At 45.6% G+C, this 21,523-nt stretch overlaps 1 protein-coding gene across 1 annotated transcript in view; it reads left to right on the forward strand.

The window, feature by feature from the left end:
* The window catches only part of epb41l2 (erythrocyte membrane protein band 4.1-like 2), a 165,497-nt gene that overhangs the window by 88,659 nt on the left and 55,315 nt on the right, over positions 1-21,523 (forward strand). The window contains 1 exon segment of the mRNA XM_085997140.1: positions 1,324-1,411. Within this exon segment, the coding sequence (XP_085853266.1) occupies positions 1,324-1,411 (88 nt within the window).

The raw sequence follows: 21,523 nt of genomic DNA on the forward strand, positions 1-21,523 counted from the left end.
CAGGTAACATTTGCACCACAGAAGTGCCAGGCAAGCGAGAGTCTAACCATCTCCCCTTGACACTCAACAGCATTACCATCGCTGAATCCCCCACCATCAACATCCTGGGGGTCACCATTGACCAGAAACTTAACTGGACCAGCAACATAAATACTGCAGCAACAAGAGCAGGTCAGAGGCTAGGTATTCTGTGGCGAGTGTCTCATATCCTGACTCCCTAAAGCCTTTCCACCATCTACAAGGCACAAGTAAGAAGTGTGATGGAATACTCTCCACTTGCCTGGATGAGTGCAGCTCCAACAACACTCGAAGCTCAACACCATCCAGAACAAAGCAGCCTGTTTGTTTGGCACCCCATTCATCACCTTAAACATTCACTCCCTACACCACCGGCGTACCGTGGCTGCAGTGTTAACCAGCTACAAGATACACTGCAGCAACTCGCCAAGGCTTCTTCGGCAGCACCTCCCAAACCCGTGACCTCTTCCACCTAGAAGGACAAGGGCAGCAGGCACATGGGAACACCACCACCTCCAAGTTCCCCTCCAAGTCACGCACCATCCTGACTTAGCAGTATATCACCGATCCTTCGTCACTGGGTCAAAATCCTGGAACTCCCTACCTAACAGCATTGTGGGAGTACCTTCACCTCACTGACTGCAGCAGTTCAAGAAGGTGGCTCACCACCTTCCCCAGGGTAATTAGGGATGGGCAATAAATGCTCGCCTTGCCAGCAATGCCCACATCCCATAAGCAAATTGAAGAAAAACTAGGCATGACCTACTCTCCACAAATCTGTGCTGATTCGCTTTGATCAGGTGATACTTCAAATACTCAAGTCAAATTTAAGCAACCTCCCCACAATTGATGTTGAACTGCCAGGTTTCTATGCTATGTGGAAGATGTGCATAATGAAGAATAAATGTAGATGACCAATCTGGTAAAGTAAGGTTGTAATTATTTTTTAAGTATCTACATGTGTGGCAAAACATTAATTAAACTTGTGCTGAACAGAACTGAGTTTATCTCTGTCTTGTATCTTAATTCTGAATGATCAAATTAAGACTGTTTTGTATTGTATTTTTACTCACTCAGGCATACATTGCCCAAATTATAGTCGTAGAAATTACAGCACAGAAAGAGGCCATTGCATCTCTGGCATTGCTCGCTCTTGAAGTGGAATAATCTACTCTAATCCTATTATTTTTTAAAAGCATGCTGCAAATAATTTATGGGAAATTATTAGAGCTTTTTAAAAGGGAGCTGGCTGTACAATCTTGTGTCCTGATACTTTTTCATTTAACTTCCTTGTTTCTATACCAGGGGTCTAACTCCAGCCCAGGCTGATGCTCAATTTCTGGAAAATGCCAAGATGCTTTCCATGTATGGCGTAGACTTGCACCATGCTAAGGTAATTGCTTCCCAGTTTGTTCTCCGGGTGTGGAAGAAGGGGAGGGAGAAGCCTTGCTAACAAACATGGAATTCAAGTTGAAGGTTATTCTGCACAACATATTTCTGATAAAAGAATGCTAGAATATTCAACGTTAAGCATTCCATTTTTTTAATGCATGTTTTTCTTTCATCATCTTGCCTCTACCATTAATCATTTGCAATTCCAGCCTTATTTCAAGTAAAAAGAAGCATTGGAGTCGTGTGCTGTTTGGAGCTATTGTATTTTGTGTTTTTTTTGTATTGCCTTAATGTAAAATAGCACCCACTGTCAGAATAGAATGAAATTGCTGTGTTCCATCAATGTCTGTTCTGTGTTGTACTGTAGGCTTGAGGTAATCATTTTTTGTCTGCTCGCAATCTTTTGGAGTTTAATCATTATACTTGAAATACTTTTGGGGACAAAGAACATGAGTGGATTGCACTAAATTGTGAAGAATATAATTCACAAGGCTTGCATTTAAAACATTACAGTAGTAAATTGAGTGGGATTTTTAGTATAAAAGAACATCCTTTAACACTTTCTTTCTGGTTAACTGTGCATACACAATGTGTTTTGTTTATATTACTGGTTTTGCAAATGGCAGTTTATCTCCAATAAGCCATTACAACATTTTGTAATGAGCAAAATATAAATGGAATTTTTGAAAACCCACCCACTCTTCTGGTTATTTTTTCTCAGTTAAAACTCAAATCATCCAATTTTAAACTGCTTAATGTGACATCGCCATATGTCATTCTCATTGCATTGCACCAGTAAAATTAACTCTCAAGCAGAATATATGTTGGCAGTATGGTTTACATAAAATTAACCACTTGTGTTCAAGCCATTTTAACTGAACGTTTGCCACTATTGAGCTCTGTCTCTCTCTGGTGTGCAGGAAGTTGCTTGAACTCGAGCTTGGGGTTTCTGAGCTTGAGCGGCTGGAGTCACTGCAGGATATACAGGAGCCTGAGAATTTCCTGGAGCGCACGTTCCAGGAGGTGGTCACCCTGCAGCTACAGAGTTCAGGAGAATAGTAAGTGGGTGGTCATCCAGCACGGTAAGAGGCGGGCCATGCAGGAATCCCGTGGGAGTGTGGCATTCTCAAACTGGTTTTCAGCGCTGAATACCAGTGAGGGTGACGACATGTTGGGAGAATGAAGTCTAGAGCACAGCCATAGCACTGTGGGGCAAATGTCTGCATGGGTGGCACAGCAAAATGTAGAAATGCTGTGGTCATCGGGGATTCAATAGTCAGTGGGATAGACAGACGTTTCTGCAACCACGGATGTGAGACCCGCATGGTGTTGCATCCCTGGTTGGTGCCAGGGTGAAGGACATCACTGAGGGTGCAGAACATTTTGAGGGAGGAAGGGGAATAGCCAGAATTCATGGTCCATTTGGGAACCAAAGGAATAGGGTTGAGGTCCTGCACTGAGAGTTTCAAGAGCTAGGGAGGCAGTTAAAAAGCAGGATCTCAAAGGTAGTAATCTCTGGATTACTCCCAGTGCCATGAGCTAGTGAGTTTAGGAATAGTACAATAAAACAATATAATGCGTGGCTGGAGAAATGGTGCAGGAAGGAGGGTTCCAGTTCCGGGGCAGGTGGCACCTGTTCAAGGTGGACGAGTTGCACCTCAACAGATCAATACCCTCGTGGGAAGATCAACTCTTACTGTGTGGGAGGTTTAAACTAATTTGGCAGTGGGGTGGGCACAAGATTGAAACATTAGAGGAGAAATGAGGTGTACAGAGGACTGGAAGAGGCAAAAAACATTAAAGAATAGTTAAGAAATAGGAAGGATTAGATGGGTCAATTGTGAGGCCGTCTAATATGGGTTTGGAGTGCACTTGCGTAAATGCATGTAGCATGGTAAATAAAGTTGGTGAGCTGCAGGTATAGTGGCGCTTCTTAGTTTCCAAACAGGCAGCCACTGAGCTGTGGGGCTTTTAACAACGAGTAGACGCGTGTCGAAATAAAACGTTCCCAAACGTAGCTTTGTCTTTTCAACTGTTTACTATAACACTTTACGAACAGAATTGCAAAGCAAACACGTATAAACGAACACGGTCAAAAACTGTATTGCTCCAAACCTCTCAACTTCTGCCTCCTTCAGCCACGTGGAGTTTAAACTGTAAAATGGCTGCATACCATGTGTGGCTTAGGGACTATACCATTGTGGCAAGAATGAAGGGGGTGTCTCGGACTATACTACTGGAGCAAGAAAATAGGGGGTTTCTTAATACAATAAGTCAATCAGGTAAATTAACTGTATTATGCTATTTAACCAATATTTTAAAGTATTTTCTTAAGCCTTTATGGCTCTTACAGCAGGCATAAGTTGCCACGTGGGACTGTGATACAGTGGCAATAAGAGAGACCTGGCTCAAAGAAGGGGAGCATTGAGAACATAATATTCCTGGCTACATGGTAGTCAGAAAAAGATAGGTAAGAAAAAAGGAGGGTGGCAGTATTGAACAAAGAAACTGTTATAGCACTGGAGAGGGTTTATGTAGTTGAGGGGTCAAATAAACTATTTGGTTAGAATTAAGGAACAGTAGAGGAGCTATTACGCTACTGGGTGTATACTATATGGCACCAAATAGTGGGAAGGAGATAGAGGAGCAAATTACAGAAAGATGCAAGAACTAAAGAGTAGTGATAATGGGGACTTCAATTATCCCAATATAGACTGGGATAGTAACAGTGTAAAGGGCAAAGAGGGGGGAGGAATTCCTAAGATGTGTACAAGAGAACTTTCTTGATCAGTGTGTTTCCAGCCCAACGAGGAAGGAAGGGGTGCTGGATCTAGTTCTGAGGAATGAAGTGGGGCAAGTGGAGTATGTTTCAGTGGGAGAGCATTTGGGGAACAGTGATCATAATATCTTAAAATAGATAGAGGTGCTTAAAAAGTTGGCAGTCTCCAAAATAGAAAAGACACCTGATTGCCACCCCAGCCTCATCCCAGCAACGGCCCAACTACCGCAGCAGTGTCCCAAGGCCAGAAATGCTACTTCTGTGGCCAGGCCAAACACCCCAGAGCGCGCTGCCCGGTGAAAAATGCGATCTGCTCGGGCTGCGGGAAGAAGGGACACTACGCCAGCGTCTGCAGGGCCAAAGCCACCCCGAACCCCAGCAGCACCGCGTGCGGGCCGCCATCTTGGACCTCCCCAGCCATGTGCAAACCACCGGAACAGCAGCCATTTTGGACGCCTCCAGCCACATGGGGATCTTGGACGCCAGCCGGGACGCAGCAGGCCCCCAACACCGCCTCATCTGATACCCGCAGCGACACACCGACCCCTACGCTGGCCTCCGTTACGCTGGACCAAGCGAGACCGCACCAACTGGCCCGGTCCACAATGGACATTAAGGTAAATGGTCACGAAACAACCTGCCTTTTTGACTCTGGGAGCACGGAGAGCTTCATCCACCCCGACACGGTGCGGCGTTGCTCTGTCCCAGTCCTGCCTGCGCACCAGCGGATTTCTATGGCCTCCGAGTCCCAGTCGGCGGACATTGGCGGCTACTGCATGGTGACACTCTTAGTAGACGGGACTGTGTACGATAATTTTAAACTTCTGGTCCTTCCCCACCTCTGCGCTGCCGTCCTACTGGGGTTAGATTTTCAGTGCCACCTTAAAAGTGTTACGATGGCGTACGGTGGACCCCTCCCCCCCACTCAGTCCGCAGCCAGCAGCTTCCAAATTGCCTGCCGCGCACCAGGTGCAACCTCTCCACACTCAGTCACCCCCCCCCCCCCCCCCCACTGTTTGCTAACCTCACCCCCGACTGTAAGCCCATCGCCACAAAGAGCAGGCGATACAGTGCCGGGGACAGGGTTTTCATTAAAACCGAAGTGGAGTGGCTCCTGAAGGAGGGGATTATTGAGGGCAGCACCAGCCCCTGGCGAGCCCAGGTTGTGGTCGTTAAGACCGGCGAGAAGCAGCGCCTGGTCATCGACTACAGCCAGACAATAAATCGCTACACCCTGCTGGACGCTTATCCACTCCCCGCATAGCCGATACGGTCAACCAGATCGCGCAGTACCGCGTCTTCTCGACCATTGACCTGAAATCAGCGTACCACCAGCTCCCTATCCGCCCTGAGGACCGCCAGTATACTGCCTTTGAGGCAAACGGCCGCCTCTATCACTTCCTTAGGGTTCCCTTTGGCGTCACCAGCGGGGTCTCCGTCTTCCAAAGGGAGATGGACCGGATGGTCGATCAAAATGCGTTGCAGGCCACTTTCCCATATCTGGACAATGTGACCATCTGCGGCCATGACTTGCAGGACCATGACGCAAACCTCGCAAAATTCCTCTGCACCGCCCAACTCCTGAACCTGACGCATAACAAGGAGAAGTGCATATTCCGCACAACCGGCCTCGCCATCCTTGGCTGTGTTGTGGAACACGGAGTCATCGGTCCTGACCCCGACCGGATGGGTCCCCTTATGGAACTCCCACTGCCTCAAGGCCCTGAAGAGGTGCCTAGGGTTTTTCTCCTATTACGCCCAGTGGGTCCCCTACTATGCGGACAAGGCCCGTCTGCTGATCAAGTCCACCTCTTTTCCCTTGACGGCAGAGGCCCGCTTAGCCTTCCACCGTATCAAGGAAGACATTGCCAAAGCCACCATGCACGCAGTGGACGAATCCATCCCCTTCCAGGTGGAAAGCGACGCGTCCGACTTTGCCCTGGCCGCTACCCTTAATCAGGCGGGGAGACCCGTGGCCGCCTTTTCACAAACCCTCCAGGGCCCGGAGACCAGACACTCCGCTGTTGAGAAGGAGGCCCAGGCTATTGTGGAGGCCGTGCGTCATTGGAGGCACTACCTGGCCGGAAAACGATTTATCCTGCTCACTGACCAGCGTTCAGTTGCTTTTATGTTTAACAACAAGCAGAGGGGCAAAATCAAAAACGACAAGATCTTGAGGTGGAGAATCGAACTTTCCACCTACAATTACGAGATCTTGTACCGGCCCGGGAAGCTCAATGAACCCCCGGATGCTCTATCGCGTGGCACCTGCGCCAGCGCGCAGATCGATAGACTGCGGGCCCTCCACAATGACCTCTGCCACCCGGGGGTCACCAGGTTCTTCCACTTCATCAAGGGCCGCAACCTGCCTTACTCCATTGAGGAGGTCAGGACCATGACCAGGAACTGCCAAGTCTGCGCTGAGTGCAAACCGCACTTTTATAGACCAGACAGGGCTCACCTGATAAAAGCCACTCGCCCCTTCGAGCGCCTGAGCGTTGATTTTAAAGGGCCTCTCCCCTCCTCTGACCGTAATGTGTACTTCCTCAACATTATTGACGAGTACTCCTGTTTCCCGTTCGCCATCCCCTGCCCGGACATGACCAGTGCCACGGTCATTAAATGTTTGAACGACCTCTTCACACTGTTCGGTTTCCCCAGCTATATCCATAGCGACCGGGGCTCATCGTTTATGAGCGACGAACTCCGCCAGTACCTGCTCGCTAGGGGTATTGCCACAAGCAGGACCACCAGTTACAACCCCCGGGGGAACGGACAGGTGGAAAGAGAGAATGCGACAGTTTGGAAGGCCGCCCTGCTAGCCTTAAAGCCTAGGGGCCTTCCGACCTCCCGCTGGCAGGATGTGCTCCCCGATGCGCTCCACTTTATTTGGTCACTGCTCTGCACTGCCACTAACGCCACCCCTCATGAGAAAATGTTTGTCTTCCCAAGGAAGTCCACATCGGGGACATCGCTACCGCCATGGCTGACGTCCCCAGGGCCAGTCCTACTGAGAAGACACGTGAGGACCCATAAAATGGACCCCCTGGTCGAGAGGGTCGACCTCCTCCACGCCAACCCCCAGTATGCTTACATTGCGTACCCGGACGGGCGGGAGGACACATTCTCCATACGAGACCTCGCACCCTCGGGGGCCCCAGTAACCACCTCCCCGCCCCCCCCCCCCCCCCCCCCCCCAACGATCCAATATCCAACCCCAGCAGACGGCACGCCTGGGCCCCGCGACCCGCTCGACACCCACGAGGACTACACGCCAGTGCCCCAGCCTACGCGGGACTCGACGCCGGAAGCTTCACTACCCCTGCTGTCGCCACGTCGATCACAGCGACAGACAAGACCTCCGGAGAGACTCCAATACACAAACTTTTAATACTAAACAAGGGGTGAATGTGGTAAACCACTGTTATACCTGCCTGTGTGGGTGTTTGTATTCCACTGTGTACATGTCTGTACATGCCTCGGCTGACTCCTCCCACGAGTCCAGGTATAAAGGTGACTGCTCCACAGTCCCTCTATTCTGGACTGGTCGACCACTCGAGGCACACCTTCACTCTCTTGTTAATAAAAGCCTGTTAGTTACTCGCTTAACCTCAGTCTTTTGAGTAATTGATAGCGCATCAGAGTAAAGGGTAGCTATTCAGAGTGACAGAAGGTGGGAAGTGGTGTTCCACAAGGATCAGTGCTGGAACCAATGTTGTTCACAATTTACATTAACGATTTAGACTTCGGAATCAAAAACACAATTTCTAAATTCGCAGATGACACCAAATTGGGGAGAGTGAGGAGGACTGCAACAAATTACAAGACAACATTAATAAACTTGCATAATGGGCATATAATTAGCAAATGAATTTCAGCACAGATAAATGTGAGCTATTACATTTTGGTAAGAAAAATAGGGAGATCACGTATTACTTGGAAAATGAGAATCTAAATGGAGTAGAAGAGCAAAGGGTACAAATAAACAAATCACAAAGTAGCGACGCAGATCAATAAGACGATAAAAAATCAAACCAAGCACTAGTATTTATTTAGAGGATTAGAATTGAAAAAGAGAGGTTATGTTAAACTTGTATCGAACCTTGGTTAGACCACACTTGGAGTACTGTGTACACTTCTGGTTTCCCTTTTATAAAAAGGATATAGAGGCACTGGAGAGGGTGCAAAAAAGATTTATAAGGATGATACCAGAAATGTGAGGGTATACCTGTCAGGAAGGGGTGAACAGGCTGGGTCTCTTTTTTTCTCTTGAAAAGAGAAGGCTAAGGGGTGATCTAGTGGAGGTCTTTAAAATCATGAAATGTTTTGACAGAGTAGATAGAGTGTTTCCACTAGTGGGGAAGAGCAAAACTAGAGGCCATCAATAGAAGATAGTCACCAAGAAATCAAATCGGGAATTCAGAAGAAACTTCTTTACCCAGAGAGTGGTGAGAATGTGGAACTCGCCACCACAGGGAGTGGTTGAAGCAAATAGTATAGATGCATTTAAGGGGAGGCTAGATAAGTGTATGAGGGAGAAGGAAATGGAGGATTATGCTTTTAGTTAGAGGAGGCTTGAGTGGAGCATAAATGCCAGCATGGACTGGTTGGGCCAAATGGCCTGTTTTTGTGCTGTATATCCTACATAATCCTATGTAAACTGGTGGTCTCCTTTGAGCAGAGAATGTTGTAAGAGGAGATTTGATAAGAGTAAATAAGGAGAAACTGTTTCCTGTGACAGAAGGGTCAGTAACCAGAGGATACAAATTTAAGGTGATTGGCAAAAGAACCACAGGTGACATAGGGAAACATTTTTTTAACGCAGCGAGCTGTTGTGATCTGATACGCACTACTTGAAAGGGTGTTGGAAGCAGATTTAATAGTAATATTCAAAAGAGAATTGGATAAATACTTGAAGGGAAAAAATTTACAGGGTTATGGAGAAAGCAGGAGAGTAGGGTTAATTGGATAGCTCTGCCAGAGAACCAGTACAGGCATGATTGGCTGAATGGCCTCCTGCCATGATTCTATCTCTCTATCTATAAATCACAAACTTGGAAGTAAAACAGATGAATTTCACCAGAGTGCGAATTTCCATACAACTCCATAATTTTCACATGAAATTTACATCCAGATTAAATTTCAAATGTTGTGGACAGCAGCCTCAATTTACTTTGGTCAAGTAAAATATAGTTGTAAAGCTGTAGGCCCATGCACAGATCAGGAAATGTGAACGTCTGGATTGATTATTGAATTGACTAGTTCCTGCTAGTTCTGTCGTCTTTGTTTTTAAGTAATTGATGTTTTGAAATTAGGAATGAACAAAAGTTTGGTGCTACGTCACTGTCACTGAGACGGACCCTCAGTAGTTCTTCTGTCATAGCATCCAACTGAAGTTATTATGCAATAGTCCTCATTAAATGTACTGGCAGTTAACCTTTGCCATTGTGTCTGTAGCTACTGTGCCCGGTTTCAAGATTTGTATCGAGGCTTGCAGGTGACAGGAGGCCATGAGAGGTCCCGCCAGTGCTTTCTTTCATTGCATTTTATGACATACAAAGTCTGTCCCAGACTCCAGTCTAGGGCTTGTAGATATCACTTCAGTAATTGGAAAGTAATCTTGGTCTCCAAGATGCCTAACTCATTCCAACATGGGACAGGCAGACCTCAGGATTCAGCTCATTGAGTACACTTAAACTCCGATCAAGAATCAAGTGTGAGCATGGCTGAGTGACCCCCTTGGGTGGACTGGCTGAATCCATACCACCATACCTACATGGCCTGGGAGAAAGAGGCCAGGAGGCCCCACACAGCATCAGTCACAAAGGAATGGCCTAGCCTTTGGATTCAGCCTTCAGGCCACTGTTGATTGATTTTGATACTGGCAGGGTAACAGTTATGTCCTGATCTTTGGCATGTAGTGTTCATGTTGTCTCTACTATTTAACCCTCCAGTTTCAGAGAAACTGTTGTGCTGACGCAGAGCCATACTAGCATGGAGCTAAAGTGAGGTGCAGCATACCAGCACTCAAAATAAAGCCTAAAACTAAGGCGTTTTCCCTGTGCTCGCTAACCTACATTGGCTCCCGGTTAAGCAATGCCTCGATTTTAAAATTCTCAACCTTATTTTCAAATCCCTCCATGGCCTTGCCCCTCCCTATCTCTGTAATCTCCTCCAGCCCTACATCCCCCGATATCTCTGCACTCTGCCAATTCTTGCCTCTTGAACATCCCTGACTTTACTCGCTCCACCATTGGCAGCTGTGCCTTCAGCTGCTAAGGCCCTTGGATCTGGAATTACTTCCCTAAACACCTCCGCCTCTCTAACTCTCTTTCCTCCTTTAAGACGTTTCTTAAAGCCTACCTCTCATCTAATATCTTATGTAGCTCGGTGTCAAATTTTGTTTGCTAATGCTCCTGTGAAGCGCCTTTGGATTTTTTACTACGCAAGTTGTTACTACTTCGGTACTGTGACGGGAGGAAACCTGTTTGGAGGGATTCAAACATGGAGTTCCGGGAAAGATGGGCGCAGATTTGGGAGGCAACAGCATGTTCAAGGACTTTGGAGAGGAAAGGGAGGTTGGAAACGGGGCACTGGTTTGCAAGGACAGAGGGGTCAAGGGTTGTTTTTTGGTAGAGAGGCGTGATGGCAGATTTGAAGGGGACAGTACCTGAGGAGAGAGAACCATTAACAATATCAGCTAACATGGGGCCAGGAATGGAAACTGGGTGGTCAGCAGTTTAGTGGGAATCGGGTCGAGGCAGTAGGAGATTGGCTTATTGACAAGATGAGCTCTGAGAGATAGGCGAGGAACTAGAGAAAGATGCAAGTTAAGGGCAGGGGGGAACCTTACAGAAAGTTTGGCCAGGTGGGCTAGGGAAAGGGAGGGAAGCGGCAGAGGCAGCTGAATGCATGGTCTCAATCTTGGTGACAAAAGAAGTCAGTGAGCTCCTCACACTTGTTGGTGAGGGTGGAGGAGGTAGGGGAGAGGGGTTTAAGATGACTGTTTACAGTAGAGAAAAGAAGCCAGGAATTATCTTTGCATTCCAAGATGATCTTGGAATAGTGAGCAGTTTTGGCAAAGGAGAGCAGGACCCGATGGTGCTTTGTGTTCCAGCCAGATCTGGCAATAAATGGCGAAACCAGTTGTCCATCACAGACGTTTAAGCCTGCGTCCCTTGGTCATAAGGGAGTGGAGTTGAGGGCCGTACCAGGGGCAATGACTAGGGTGAGAGTAATGATTTTAATGGGGATTAGGGCATCAAAGATGGAGGTGAGTGTGTGGTTGAGCAGATTGGTAGATGCAGAAATGTTGTGGTGAATGGAGGGCTAGATTTTGAATGTGCAGTTGTCAGTGAATTGGGAGTTTTTTTTCCAGGGGCGGACACAGAAGGAAGTAGGATTGGGAGGTGGGGGGGGGGGAGGATGTGGATGGACAGCGATACAAGGAAGTGATCAGAGATGGCCTTGCCTGCGATTGACACGATGGGAGTGGCGAGGCCACGTTAGATTGCATGGTCAAGGGGGTGGCTGTGAATATGGGTAGGGGAATTTATATGAAGGGAGGATAGAAGGGCAGTGTACTCTGAGGGGCGAGTGAGCATAATGTTTTGAGATAGAGGTTGAAATCACCGAGGATGAAAAGTCACTCGGTGCTGAGGGAGGAAAATGGTTAAGATATATTGGTGAGACAATTGGCATGATACTTGGGTGGGCGGTAGAGAACGAAGATTTTAAATGAGGCGAGAGGGGTGGAACAAGGTGAGATGCTTAAAGGAGGAGAAGGTGCCGTAGGAGTAGGGGGACAGACCAAGTTGTGATTTAGTGATGAGCCACAGTGCCTGTATGGTGGTTTGGGTGGGGCAAGTGGTGGAAGATATAGCCAGGCGGGGAGGCTTCATTTGTTTGCCGGGGGGGGGGGCGGCGGTGGAGGAAGGTGTCAGCACACCTTAGCCAAGTTTCCGTCAAGGTCATGATGTTGATGCATTTATCCACAAAGCTCATGGATGGCAAAGGCCTTGTTCATAAATGAACGGACATTCTGGAAGGAGATGTGAAGAGGGGCAGTGATAACTGATCCAGTGGCAGAGTCCACAAGGTCAGCATTGAGAAGGGTGAGTGGGGTGGGAAGGAGGTAGGATAGATAAGCCCCCAGCGGGCGCGCTGGGCAGGAAGGTCGGCGAGAGAGTAGGATGGGGCAGTTGGGGTTGCTGCTCATGAGGCAGTGATGAGTGCCAAGAGAGGCACAGAGGGAAGCTGTAGGCTTATCTAAGAGGGAGTCAAGCTTGGGACGGTGGCAGGAGAGTAGGAAGGTCAAGGAGTGCTGAAAGGTTGGGGTAGGGATTTGGGAGGGCAGAGTACCCGAGAGGGGAGAAGTGGAAAGAGGCATGACGACAGGAGAGAGGGATGAAGAGAAAAGAAAAAAGGGGGGTGGGGGGAAAGTGGATAAAGAAGTGATGGACTCGGACTCGGGTCCGGAGCGGCAGCCAAAACGCGCACGTGAATGGACACGGAAAACTTAAGTTACATAGGCTTGGTTATGTAACCAAAGGTTAGGATACATATATCCTGATAGTAAACGGGGAATAGAGAACAGACAATAGGACTGAGTCCAGAATTAGAGCTTCCGTGGCAGGATCATGACATCGGTAGGGTAGAGTCGGCATGCAGTATCGACGAACTGATGTCCAGGTTCAGAGACTGGTGTGGCGGGCGAGTGAGTCCAGAAGCTATTTGAAGGGCAGCGTATCGGAAGAAGATCCAGAAGGTGTGCAGAATTGGTTGTGGGGCAGCAAAAACTGTGGCAAAGTTGGAGGTCCGCATAAGATCCAGAAGTGGCGGAGAAATTTACTTCAGCCCAGGAGAGTGAATCACTGGCCAGAAGCCAGACTGTAGCTGAAGCTGAAAAACCAGTAGGACAGTTCAAGGCTCAGCAGGTAACAGCAGTGGTGGGGGATGGGCTGTAGGCTAGGCCAAGCTACTTTAAAATTTAAGCAACTGAGCAGCATATCAGAGACACAGCAGCTGAGTCTTGTGGTGCAGTCCAGTGCAGAAGCATAGTCTTGATGTTCAGAGAAGTCCAGGAATTTGGAAGCCAAATTTGAGAAAAGATCCACTGCTCACTGAGGAAAGTAAAGAGCAAGCATGGTTGAGAGATGGGCAGTGGGCACTTTAAACTAGCAGTCAACTTGTAGTTTGGGTTAAAGTACAACCACTATTCGAGCCAGGGGAACTTCGAGTGGAAGAGAGGAGCTTGGAGAAAGGGCAAAGGATGGCTAAGGATAGAGGTGCACAGCGAGGAGCTCCCTAGGAAGCTGCTTGTCCAGGAGCCATCATGCATTCCAACTAATTACCTCACAGTTTAATGTGCAACTTTCAGCCCTGGATATAAGTGTGAATACTGTAATGATCAATAACATGTCATTCTATAGTGGACACTAGGTGGAGCAGTAGAGCTGTATATAAGACTACACTACCCAGCTGTATATATAAAGACTACATTACCCATGAGGCACTAGGCTACCCACAAGGCAGCAGTCAAGATGGAAGCCTCTACAGATACAGTACCTAGTCCACATGTGCTCAATAAAGTAACTAGCAAAAGCTAGCTGTGTTCATAATAAGAATGCCTAGTTATTAATGAACATAAGAAATACCATTCTGGACTTGGTGAACATACCCATTAGAAGTAAAATTGTGTGGGTTAACGGTAGTTGCTGCAGTATCTAACTGGACACATTTTAACTTGTTCTGTAGGTCTCTGGTGGAGACTTGTTTATTCAGTCTCTAGAAAATTTGGTGATACACTTTGTTTGAACCTAAAAAGAATGTAAGAGGTTCCCAGTGCAGGGTAAAGCCTGGGCTGCTCCTTTTGAAGGAACTGAAAGAGACACTGGAGACAGTTTTATGCATAGCAAACTTAAAATACTTTAGATGTGAGTCATTTAATCCTGAATACCCTCGGTTAGGTTCTTAGCTAAACATTATAATTGAAATGATGAGTCCCCAATGCACATTTCCTCTTCCCCCACCTCCATAGTCAATTTAAGTTTGAGCTGGTAACATTAGTCAGCCTGCATTTTTGATGTAACAGTTGGCCATGGACAACTCTGGGTGCAGCTTTTGATGTATGTCTGGATCTTTAGATTCCACCCAAGTTGTTAACTCAGGTGCTGACGTTTCCCTTTTCGGGCAAGAACTTGTTTGCAGAACTCCTATGCTGGAATTCTTTAAGAAGCTGGAGCATCAGCAAATCATCCATGCAATCCTGGGCATGGCAGCTAAGGTGCAGTAAAAGTTGGTCCAGTGCCACCATCTTTGACCCCCCCACCCCCAACAAAAATGCAGTCCTTTAACTCTCATGACTGAGAATTAATTGTCCTGCCAGGAAATCCAGCAGGGACCTTAGAAAAGCTTGCTTCCAGAAGGTATTTCCAAAATGCTATTGGGTAGAGTTCCAGGATCTTGACCCAGCGACAATGAAGAAATGCCGAATCATGTCCAAGTCAGGGCGGTGAGTGGCTTGGATGCGAACTTGGAGGTGGTGGTGTTCCAATGCATATGTTCTTGGAGGTGGTGGAGGTCACGGTTTGGGAGGTGTTACGGAAGAAGCTTTGGCAGCTTGCTGCAGTACATCCTGTAGATGGCACATACTACAGCCACGGTGCACCAGTGATGCAGGGAATCGATCGTTAAGCCAGTGGATGGGGTGCCGAACAAGTGAACTGCTTTGTCCTGGATAGTGTCGAGCTTCTTGAGTGTTATTTAAGCTGTACCCATCCAAGCAAGTGGAGAGTATTTGTCACTCTCCTGAATTGTGTCTTGTAGGTGTGGATATGTTTTGGGGAGTCTGAAGGTGAGCCACTCGTCTCAGAATACCCAACCTCTGACCTGAGATAGAAAACATAGGTGAAAAAAAAGGAGCAGGAGTAGGCCATTTGGCCCTTTGAGCCTGCTCCGCCGGTCAGTATGATCATGGCTGAGCCTCTATCTCAATACCATATTCCCGCTCTCTTCCCCAGACCACTTGATGCCTTTTGTGCCTAGAAATCTATCTCCTCAAATATATTCAGTGACTTGGCCTCCACAGCCTTCTGTGGTAGAGAATTCCACAGGTTCACCACCCTCTGAAGAAATTTCTCCTCATCTCGGTCCTAAATGTCCTACCCCGTATCCTGAGACTGTGACCCCTCGTTCTAGACCCGCCAGTCAGGGGAAACATCCTCCCTGCATCCATTCTGACTAAATTTAGACGTTTCCATAAGGTCCCCCCTCATTCTTCTAAACTCTGGTGAATACAGGCATAGTCGACCCAATCTCTCTTCATACGACAGTCCTGCCATCCTAGGAATCAGTCTGGTGAACCTTCGCTGCATTTCCTCTATAGCAAGTATATCCTTTCTTAGGTAAGGAGACCAAAACTGCACACAGTACTCCAGGTGTGGTCTCACCAAGACCCTGTATAACTGTAATAAGACATCCTTGCTCCTGTACTCAAATCCTCTTGCAATGAAGGCCAACATACCATTTGCCTTCCTAACTCTTGCTGCACCTGCATGTTTGGTTTCAGTGACTGGTGTACAAGGACACCCAGGTCCCTTTGTACATCAATATTTCCCAATCTATCACCATTTAAATAATACTCTGCCTTTCTGTTTTTCCTACCGAAGTGGATAACTTCACATTTATCCACGTTATACTGCATCTGCCATGTATTTGCCCACTCACTCAACTTGTCTAAATCGCCTTGAAGCCTCTTTGCATTCTCCTCACAACTCTCAATCCCACCTAGTTTTGTGTCGGCAGCAAGCTTGGAAATATTACATTTGGTTCCCTCATCCAAATCATTAATATATATTGTGAATAGCTGGGGCCCAAGCACTGATCCCTGCGGTACCCCACTAGTCACCGCCTGCCACCCCGAAAAAGACCCATTTATTCCTGCTCTGTTTCCTGTCTGTTAACCAATTTTCAATCCATGCCAGTATATTACCCCCAATCCCATGTGCTTTAATTTTGCACATTATCCTCTTATGTGGGACTTTATCAAAGGCCTTCTGCAAATCCAAATTCACCACATCCACTGGTTCTCCCTTGTCTATTCTACCAGTTACATCCTCAAAAAACTCCAGTAGGTTTGTCAAACACGATTTTCCTTTCATAAATCCATTTTGACTTTGTCTAATCCCGTTGATATTTTCCAAGTGTCCTGTTATCACATCCTTTATAATAGACTCTAGCATTTTCCCTACTACTGATGTTGGGCTAACCGGTCTGTAGTTCCCTGTTTTCTCTCTCCCTCCATTTTTAAATAGTGAGGTTATATTTGCCACCCTCCAAATTGCAGGAACTGTTCCATAATCTATAGAATTTTGGAAGATGACAACCAATGCATCCACTATTTCCATGGCTACCTCTTTTAGTACTCTGGGATGCAGATTATCAGGCCCTGGGGATTTCAGTCCCATTAATTTCTCCAGCACACTTTTGTTACTAATTTCCTTTAATTCCTCCTTCTCACTAGACCCTTGGTTCCTTAGCATTTCTGAAGTTATTTGTGTCCTCTTCTGTGAAGACTGAACCAAAAAATATTTGTTTTAATTGCTTAACCATTTCCTTGTTCCCCATTATAAATTCTCCAGTTTCTGACTGTAAGGGACCTACATTTGTCTTCATTAATCTTTTTCTTTTTACATACGTGTAGAAGCTTTTACAATCCACTTTTATGTTCCTTGCAAGTTTACTCTCTTTTTCCCCTCTTAATCAATCTCTTGGTCCTTTTTTGCTGAATTCTAAACTGCTCCCAATCCTTAGGCTTACTACTTTTTCTGGCAACTTTGTGACGACTCTTTGGATCTAATACTATCCTTAATTTCTTTTGTTTGCCATGGTTGGGCAGCTTTTCCTTTTTTGTGTTTTTGCACCAGAAAGGAATGTATAACTGTTGCAATTCATGCATTTGTTTCTTAAATGTTAGCCATTGCCTATCCACTGTCGTACCTTTTAATGAAGCTCCCCAATCTATCACAGCCAACTCACTCATACTTTCGTAGTTTCCTTTGTTTAGACTTAGGACCCTAGTTTCAGATTGGACTTCTTCACTTTCCATCTTAATGAAGAATTCTATCATATTATGGTCACTCTTCCCTAAAGGACCCCGCACAACAAAATTATTAATTAACCCCTTCTCCTCACACAATACCCAATCTAGGATAGCCTGTTCCCTAGTTGGCTCCTCAACGTACTGGCCTAAAAAAAACATCTTATGCACACTCCAGGAATTCATCCTCCACAGTATTAGTGCTAATTTGGTTTGGCCAGTCTATATGTAGATTAAAGTCACCCATGATTACTGTAGTATCCTTGTTACATGCATCTCTCATTTCCTGTTTGATGCCATCCCCTACATTACCACTACTGTTTGGAGGCCTATAGACAACTCCCACCAATGTTTTCTGCCCCATGGTGCTTCTTAGCTCCACCCAGACTGATTCTACATCTTGATTTTCTGAGCCAATATCCTTTCTCACTATTGCTCTGATTTCATCCTTTATTAACAACGCCACCCACCTCCTTTTCCTTTTTGCCTGTCCTTCCTAAATATTGAATATCCTTGGATATTCAGCTCCCAGCCTTGGTCACCCTGCAGCCATGTCTCTCTAATCACAATTATATCGTATCTGTTTGCATCTATTTGCACTGTTAATTCGTCTACCTTATTACAAATGCTTCGTGCATTCAGATACAGTGCCTTTAGATTTGTCTTTTTAACATTTTTAGACATCTTAACCTTTTTTTGTACTATGACCCTATTTGTTGTCTTACCATTTTTTCTTACCCGGACCCTTACCCCATCACTTTCCTGCACTGTTTCCTTGTCTTTTCTCTTTAGCATTCTAGATTTCTCTCCACCGGGACACCACCTCCCCTCTCCCTTATTTAGTTTAAAGCCCCATCTACCTCCCTAGTTATTCGATTTGCTAGATCTCTGGTCCCAGCATGGTTCAAGTGTAGTCCGTCCCTGGCTCTGGTAATAATCCAGAGATTATGACCTTTGTGGTTCTGCTTTTCAGTTTGGTTCCTAGCTGCTCAAACTCTCTCAGCAGAACCTCTTTCTTTGTCCTACCTATGTTGTTGGTACCTATGTGGCAGGCAACATAGCCTTCAGGACTCGTGCTCCTGGCTGCAGAGAGCAGTGTCTATCCCCCTAACTATACTGCAGCCTACTACAGCCACCTTCCTTTTTACTCCTCTCACTTGAACAGCTTCCTGTATCACGGTGCTGTGGTCAGTTTGCTCGTCCTCCCCGCAGTTGTCCACAAGGGTTGCAAGAACCTCAAATCTATTGGACAAGTGCAGGGACTGAGGCTCCTGCAATACTACCTCCTGGATCCCCGTACCTGCCTCACTCGCAGTCACACCCTCCTGTCCCTGACCACGTGTCAATTCTGAAGTATTTAATCTAAGGGGTGTGGCTGCCTCCAGGAGCAAAAGGTCCAGGTAACTTTCTTCCTCCCTAATGTCTCGCAATGTCTGCAGCTCGGACTCCAGCTCCTCAACTCTGAGCCGAAGCTCCCCAAACTGCAGATGTAGTGGCCCTGGACAAAAATGTCCACAAGCTCCCACATATTGCAGCAGCAACACATCTCCTGTTCTCCCATTATTTTATTTATTTAATTAGTTTAGTGTTGATCAAATTATTTACCACGTTTAGTTTATTAAATTAATCAAATTAAGTTCAGTTTTTAAAATTTAGTTATGTTATATATTAACTTAAAACTTAGCCCACAGTCACTACCAATCACTTACCTACCTTACCTGTGACATCTCGCTGCCGTTCTCTCTTGTTGATGCAGGTCTGCTGATGCTTTTATTCCCGCTCTCGGGCCTCAGTCTGCTCCCGCTCAGGTCCGCTGCCACTCTGCAGGAGAAGTTAGGAAAAGCAAGCACCTCCTTCCCCCACTTCACCAAACTCCCAAGTTGTTCACTCTGTGCCAAGCTGCACTCTGTGACAAACTGCACTCTAACCTCCCTTATTTATACTGCTCTTCATGATTTTATCACTTTCACTAATGTGACCACCATAATTTAAAGTGGTTTCTTGTATCTTGCTTTTGGTTGCAAACTAGGTATGATAACTAGTTTTTTTTTGATTAAAAGCATTTCTTTCAGTAGGCTAAAATTGGTTCTCAAATGGAGTTTATGTTCAATCTGTAAGCTGTATCTTTTCTGTACTTGGTCCTCAGAGATGCATGCTTGAGTAACTGACAATCCTTCCACTTGCAGTAATCTGCTTACTGGATTTAATATAGCCTTGCACTGTACTTTTCAAGCTCTCTTTGACATGGCAAATGCAATCACATAGACTGGAATTTTATAGACTAACACACCTAACTTTATTTACAATAAAACAGCTAATATGAAGTGCAAAACTCAGTAAATAGTAAACGTGCAGTGTATATAAAAACATGCAAAGAAGAAACTCATTAATGGCTAATTAACATGCTTGAAACATCTCGAATTAAATTAGTCTCCAGCTTCGCTGTGCAAAATTCTGGTTATTGCTATGGCAAATTCAGTTCCTTTTGTCTTCCTTTATAACTTTGTACCAGCTTCATTCCATCCTTCAAGCAGCAACTGAAAACAGCCTGTCATTCTAAGAATGCTATTCATTTTCAGTATCCCACTTTTATCACCTTTTTGTGTGTTAAATCAAACACCGATAGAGATGCTCACACAATCTCAACCAATACGTCATGCATGTCTACAACTAACAATAGTAAAACTCTCAAATATATAATTTGCTTCTCTTTCAATCTGTACAAAGAAGCAAACTAGTTCTTTCACAGTTGAGGAGTAGCTTATCTTGGTAAATGGCTGGTTAAAATGGCTACCAAAGTGCCCACATTATTTGCGACACTGATCCAAATTGCAATAGTTCCATTCCCAGCGCCACCATAGCGCACCATCCAAGGCCACTGGGTATTTCCTTGATCTTCAAGTAGATTTTTTTTCCATCAACTGAAAGGCAGAAGAGGGCTTCAAAGCATTCCTTTGGACTACAGTGTGAGCATTTCTCCCATTTAGGAATCTAGTTATCTGAATTCTTGATGTCAGTAAGTGGTTCCTCTAGGCCAGATTTTCCAGGTTTCATTTGCCTCTCTTCTAAAATGTTTGAATGTTTCCAGCAAAACTGGACACAATACTAAGAGTTGGTCTGACTAAAGAAGTATAAAGCTTGAGCATAACTTCATCTGCCTTGTACTCTGTTTCTGGTTACACATTTGTGAAGCATCTTGGGAAATGTTTCTATATTAAAGGCGCTATATAAATGCAACTGGTGGTTGTTCTATTGGTCAGAATTCTATTTGCTTTGTTGATTGCTGCTCTGCAATGGTTAGGCTTTTGAGAGTCAAGTCTGGTAAAACCCCATGATTCCTTTCAGTTTCTTCCACAGCTATGTCAACACCCATGGAGCTGAGTACATTGCCCATTTTTTCTTCCTCAGTGCAGTACTTTGCGTTTGTCCATATTAAATTTAATATGTCATTATTCTGCCCACTTACATATTTTGTCCAATTCACTTTGGATTTCCCAAGCTGCCACCTCAGAATCTACTGCTCCCTCCAGTTTGGTATCATCTGTAAAAGTTGACCAATTCATTTGAGTTTCTCAATCCAAGTCGTTGCTGTAATTTTGACACCATATTCACCCCAATACCAATCCCTGGGGCAATCCACTCAGCACTACTTCTCCCTAACACGTACCCATGTTTCCTACACAAGCCAGTTTCTTTATCCATGCTTGAGGTTTACTCTAAATCCTCACTACTTTAAGCTTAAACAGTAGATTTTTTTGTGGAGCTTTGGTTAGGCCTTTCCAAGTTTCACTTGGGATGTAACTTCTTCAAAAAGTCGAGGAGCTAGGTTGGTCAAAATCTTCCCCCTTCTGTATCCATGTTCACTGCTGTTTATTCAGTGGTTTTGGTGCAGACAACCCAAGTTTAATCAGTTCCATTATTTTAGATGTTATTGAAGCAAGACTTATGGGCCTGTAATTGTCTGCACCTGCTTTGTTACCCTTTTGGAAAATGAGCACCATATATTTTTTTCAGTCTACTGGCACTTCTATTGGTGTTCATTAACTGTCTTAATGCACTTGGACAAATACCCATCCATCACCGGTAATTTATTTGTTTCGAGTCTGTTTAGCCTTTCTGGGACTTCCATCTCATTTATATTGAAGTCAATATTTCTACTTGGGATATCACTACTTGGAGAGGTCATGTCCTCTTTTGTGACAGGTCATCAACCTGAAATGAACTCTGTTTCTCTC

The sequence above is a fragment of the Somniosus microcephalus genome, chromosome 9 (assembly GCF_052327205.1).
Source record: "Somniosus microcephalus isolate GS21.2 chromosome 9, FLI_Smic_1.0, whole genome shotgun sequence".
NCBI lineage: Eukaryota > Metazoa > Chordata > Chondrichthyes > Squaliformes > Somniosidae > Somniosus > Somniosus microcephalus.